Consider the following 6,000-nt stretch of genomic DNA (forward strand, 5'->3'; position numbering starts at 1 on the left):
CTCATCCAAAGGTCTTTGTCATCTTATCAGGCTTTAGAACCCACTGGCCAACCATAACGATAGGGGGCGTGCATAGCTCAGCAGGTTAGACTGTGATGCTTATGATCAGAAGGCCACTGGTTCAAATCCCAGGGTTAGAAGACTGCAGTGTCTCCCCCCTCGATTGTTGTAGGGACTGTCTGATGCTGTTTGCTTGAATCAAAGTACCATACCACCTTTAATAAAGAAAACTAACTACACTAACTAAAACGCAATGAGTTTTACGAACCCTTGAAGGCACAGAATGTTGTCGATGCAGTTGACGCACATGAAGGGGTTAAAAATAAATGTGTTATGGAGAAAAGTTGAGCCTTATTAATTAATGATATGACAGCTCTTTAAAAATGAATGTTAGTATCTTAATTAACAGCCACTATCAGTTTAATACTAGCAGCCAGGGAAGCCAACAATTTACACGACACTCAGGGATATGGGCTAAACACACGCACTGGCAGGACGGCCGGCTCTCACGCATCTGGCGAGACGCTCGCGCTTTATGACTCTCACACTTACGCAGGAAATCTACATCACGGTAAGTCAAAACACTCATTGCAAACTATCGTATTTGGTGCCATCTATTACCGTTTTTGTCTAGACCCCAAATATAAGAAAACACCACTGTTTCAGATGTATTTTGAGGGGGGGAAAAAATCATATATTGGGGTGACCGCGGTACTCTGCTTTGGATAAAAGCATCAGGATCGGATATTTTATAAACATAGCATCAGAAACATAGAATCAGAGATTGGACTAAGTGATTCATTTTGGGTGTTTTTGGTGAAGCTGCAGGACACAGCAGAACATTGACGGCGAGAACCTAGCAAGTAGCCCTCTGTTCCTGTCTGTGTCCTGGGCTTTTTGGAGAAACTGCGGAGGAACCAAAGGTGCAATTAGGTAAACTGGTTTCAGTCTGAGGTTTCAGCTACAAAAGGTATTGTTGTTAATGTATTCTTTTATGTGCAGCTGATATATTTATAAAGAGAAAATAAATGACAGAAAATTTGATATATTCCAGTGAATTACGGTTTTACAGTGAAAATGACACGTCTAAAAAACCAGTTTAAGAAGGACCTAAACACACACATTTATATATATATATACACACATACACACACACACTTATAGGAAATAGGTATGGCATTTTCCTGACCAATACACATAGGGGAAATTATGGTTATTTCCAACAACGCTACAATGCTAATCTTGTGCTTCAATCCTCAACATGATGGAGATGCAAGGCACAAGCACTGAACAGAAGCAACCCTTTGTCCTCGATTTATGAACAGTCTTCAGCAAAGACCCATTGTTCGAGGGACCTAAAGGGGACATCTGACCATTGACCTAGAACAGCCCAGGTCAGTGACCTTGAAAGAAAGCGAGTTAATGGTCTATTCTCTCGTTCCTTACATCAGCAATGCATACATTCCTGCAGATCTCTATGCGCAGTCATTACTAACCCCTCTGTTGTTGCTAGCCTTGTTCTAAATTGTATGGCATCACAAACTAGCCATAACTTTACTCACGTGAGTGAATAACCCTGCAGGTACACGTCCATTTTTATTGTTCTGTATTTGTTTTGTTTTGCTTTTTTGTTTTGTGATAATTCACTCACCGTCCTTGCTGTCTCTCTTGTACGCTTCGCATTTTGTTTTTAATTAACAACTGTAACTGCAGGTCATCAAAGAATTCCAAAAAAGTCATCTAACACATTCTTAAAAAAACAAACAAACAAATAAACCTACGTGTGGCCCATTAATTCTTAGAATTAATTACATTCACCATATAATTGAAAATAATTAATAGCCAGTGTGGTACATCGCTGTAGCTGTTCTTAATGTCGTGACTTATGCAAAGCTGGTGCATTTTTGTTTTGCCACAGTTGCATAATACACAGGATGCTGTGCCACTCTAGGGACACACAATTTTTCACGTGACATACAGTATATATGTTTGTAGCTTATGAAATTATTTCGTTTGTAGGTTTGTCTCACAATTAATCAAATTATTTGTTTCATTTCAATGATGTTTCAGCCCATGGTTCCTGTGATGAAGACAGAGGGAAATGATAATTTGGCAGGTGCAATTCACCAGCCTTTCAATTTGCTTGCACACACACACACACACACACACACACACACACACACACACATATCATGCCAAGAATATCCACGTTACCCGAATAGCTTAAAGTCTAAAAAATAAACTAGTACAGATCTGCAAGGAAATTCCTACATTTATATTGCACCAAGGTGAATTCATGAATTCCTGATTCAGCTGGAAATGATGCATCAGCCAAAATGCCTACATTCCTATCTCCCCCAATCTTCATGGGGCCAAGCCAATTATTGTGCTTGGAATCTAAAAGCAGTCTCTCTCTATCTTGTTCTTTTTTTTAATAAAGACATTAGAACAAATGTGCTTTGAATTCTGGGGTCCAGAGTAAGTGGCAGTGAGTTTGTTGATATGTAATACATACAGCAATTTAGCTCTTTAGTCAGAAGACCAGATGTCCACTGTGTCATGTTTGTGTTACGTATTTATGGTTTTCAATGCGATGACAATCCAGACCTTAAAATAGCTGTTGTACAAAGCATCACCCCAGAATACTGTACCAGTGTATGACTTTTCTCTCAGCATGTGCAGCTAATTGACAGAAAACATGCAGAATAAATGAGCTCGAGAACAAATCTGAAGACGACATGCATAAAATGACAGGTTGAAAGCTAATATTGATCTGCAGCCATTCAGAAAATCCTCATGGGTCGAACCGATTGTCACTGTGCTGTCTGGGAAGCCTGCGTAACAAGCGAAACGATAAAAGATCATTGTGACACGCCGAGCCGTTTCATCCTCATTTGTTTTATTGCCTCTTCCTCTCCCACAGATATGTTGTGAAATGTGATGTCTTGAAACCGGTACGCAAAAGTGAAACCTCGCGGAATCTGAATGTACCGACGTCGATCGTTTATTTACAGTACACAGGATTTGCACATGAGTAAACAATGGCTAAACTGTTACATGTAAAAAGCCATAGAAATTGAAGAAAAAGGGAAGACAAGCCAGAGTACAACATAAAAAAACTTACCGACACTGGTGATTCTTTGAGTGACCAGATCGTTCAGCAGAGCATCCATGATTGGGCTGTGTCTAGCATACAGTTCATACCGATTAATTCCAATGTGGAATCTCAGCCAGTTTGGATAAGTGTCTACAGACGATTCCCCAGTAGGGCTAAATTCTTCTTTATGCCCTTCATTCTGCCTGAAAGAAACAGACCAGCAAAAAGAAATGAAATATGGGCAGAGCAAAGGCAAGAATATGTAAACTAACATTAATTAACATTTGAGTTCCATCTCGAGGCAATTTCAGCAGCTCTGGGATACGTCATTCTCATAGCCTCAAAGCCCACATGGAGATACGGAACTTGTGATCGAAGTCTGAAAATATAACATTTGGTCGTCGGACAAGGATACTCGTTCTTGATTTAAAAAAAAAAAAAAACGTCATAAGATTATGGAAGACTGAAAAACATTGAAATCAGAAAACATACAAACTGCAAAAACAAAAGTGGAATTACAGGTTTACACCTTCAAAAGAATATTACACAGATGTTCACAGCGTTATCCGTCATCTTCGTCATCCTGCTGACATGTCTGGCGAAGGATTTAACTCCTATACATTACTTTTAACATCTAAACAAGACTATCAGACAGAAAACTATTTACTGATGTACTGATGTTATACGTGTTAAGTGTTTTGTTTTTTATAAGTAGTTCGTTTTCGGCTAGTGCATCTTTTGAGTAAAGTTCCTTCTTCTACAAAAAATGACTATATATCACGAGTGATTAAATTAGTCAGAACAGTTATGGTTACTCCACTGCATGTACCTTGATCATGTACTTAAAATGTCCTCTAAGTTACTGTTTTGTTGTTATTTAACAGTTACATCAATTCAATAAAGAGGTGATACAATTTAACAGCTACAAAGGACACATGATCCGTTCTTACCATTCTTGCTCCTCAGCAGCTTTCGGGTTGAATCTGATGTCTGTATTGACGTTAAACAACGTGTCTTCGTCTGTCAGTGACGGCAGGGGGATCTTGTACAAAGGTTGCTCAAAGAGGGATGACAGTCTAGAGAAGCCCTGGACAGGTACACTCTCGGCTCCAGCGTTGTGGATGAAGTGCTTCTTGCTCTCTTCGTTTCGTGCGTATTGCTCCAGTCTTTTAAAAGTCTCAGTTTTATCCCCGGGCCCCGTGATCTTTTCTAAGGAATGCGAGGTGAGATTGGAACTGGGCTCGTTACTGAAATCTTGCAGTATCCTTAAAGTATGCTTATTAGGCCAGCCCGATTCGGCTCCCGGTCTAAGCCGCTGCTTACCCCAACTCTGCGGTTCTTCACTCGGTCTGTGGGAGCATGAGCAGGCGCTGTTGCCGGCGCTGGGTCCGGCCGCTCGTCTCTCCAACTTTGGTAACAAGTCAATCATGATGTGCATGGTGCACGCTATCAGGAACACCATGAGGATCAACACTCGGAATTTGCGAAACAGGATCATCTTCATAGTTACCACTCTCAGCAAATGCAAGTACCGATTAACCCGAATCGAGGTGTAAATAAGAAAGCTCAATACATTACAAGCCCTATTTATTAAATTAGCTGCGATCTGATCAAATTTCGGGTTAAAACGTTCGCTGTCTTCATTTGCAAGGTTGGATAAAGGTATCAGCGTTCGACTCCAGAATAATCCGTCGCATAATTTAGAAATCCATGTAAAGCGAAAGGCTGTGCTTTTATTTTTGCTTTGGAAAAAAATAGATGTTGTCAGGTATGATACAAGGCTATATCAATGTAACGCCGGGGAAGATTCACCACGAACTCCTGACCTAAATAACTTACTGTTTATATTTTTGCTCAATTCCGAATTAAATGCACAGGATAACTGGCACTGAGGATGAAATATAATATATATTTTAGAAAAAATATCCATAAAATGTATTATCTTGGTCTTGATAGCCGTGCTCCATCTTCAAAACCTGTATGCTGCAGTGCTGAAGAGACCTTCTCATTTCGCCTGAACACTCCAAAGGCATTTGTCCAAGCCGCAGTTGAGAAGAAAGCATATGTTAAGAAAACGGCTTATTCTTCAAATAGGTCAGATGGATGTACACGGCGACGCGAAGACGCCGCCGTCCTGTCGAAAGTCCACGGAAATATTGTACAAAACATACCAAAATCAGAAATCACTGAGCTACACGGAGAAGCGATGAGAGCTAAATCTGAACGCGTTGGCTGCTTTAATAGCAGAAAAAAGATCCACCCATCCCAACCACGAAACCAGGACGCACAAGGAATATATAACAAACTATACACATATAAAGCTCTAAAATAATAAAATTCAGAGACGTTTCAGCAGGTGCAGATGTTTTCTTTTGCTTTTGCCTAGAAGCTGCACCAACCGACACCGCTGGCGAACTAGTGCTTTTGCTGTTTAAAGCTGGGTGGGTGTGTTAAATATTATGATGGGCCCTTCTAAATCCAGCCTTTACTGAACGTCACAGGGTCGAGATTGGCTGGATCCGCATACAGGCTGCGATAGTAGCATAAAAAAGGCTGTAACAGTCTGGGACTGTACGCCTTTTTCCTCCTGAATTCATCCGTCCTGCAGTTCCGGTTACTGCGACAAGGGGGCGTATTATAATAAATATAGTGGGGGGGAAAAGACTAAATGTATATGTGTAACAGTAACAATATTGCAGCAGCGGTTGGGTTGCATTTTTAAAATTCGGCTTTATATTATATTGAAAAATAGTCCTTTCCGTCTGAACCTCCCACATATTCATTTTGATGTGACCCAAAAGAAAATACAAAAGTAAAATGGTCGCCACATGTTTGAGAGATTCGTGCTCCGCTGCAGCGGCGTCACCCGAAGCAGGGGGCATAGCGTCTGCTTATTAAGTACA

The 6,000-nt window shown here is 40.5% G+C and overlaps 1 protein-coding gene across 2 annotated transcripts in view; it reads right to left on the reverse strand.

The window, feature by feature from the left end:
- LOC125742633 (extracellular serine/threonine protein kinase FAM20C-like) overlaps positions 1 to 5,542 on the reverse strand; it is a 45,202-nt gene extending 39,660 nt beyond the window's left edge. The window contains exons 1-3 of one of the 2 annotated variants that reach the window (XM_049014831.1): positions 4,421 to 5,541; positions 4,048 to 4,306; positions 3,125 to 3,300 (exon numbers count right to left, since the gene is read on the reverse strand). In XM_049014831.1, the coding sequence (XP_048870788.1) occupies positions 3,125 to 3,300; positions 4,048 to 4,306; positions 4,421 to 4,601 (616 nt within the window). In that variant the 5' untranslated portion in view covers positions 4,602 to 5,541. Of the gene's footprint in view, positions 1 to 3,124; positions 3,301 to 4,047 lie in introns of both variants that reach the window. The other variant, XM_049014830.1, reaches the window with a different exon arrangement.
- Positions 5,543 to 6,000: the final 458 nt, after the last annotated feature.

This window comes from Brienomyrus brachyistius, chromosome 5 (assembly GCF_023856365.1).
Source record: "Brienomyrus brachyistius isolate T26 chromosome 5, BBRACH_0.4, whole genome shotgun sequence".
Classification (NCBI taxonomy): domain Eukaryota; kingdom Metazoa; phylum Chordata; class Actinopteri; order Osteoglossiformes; family Mormyridae; genus Brienomyrus; species Brienomyrus brachyistius.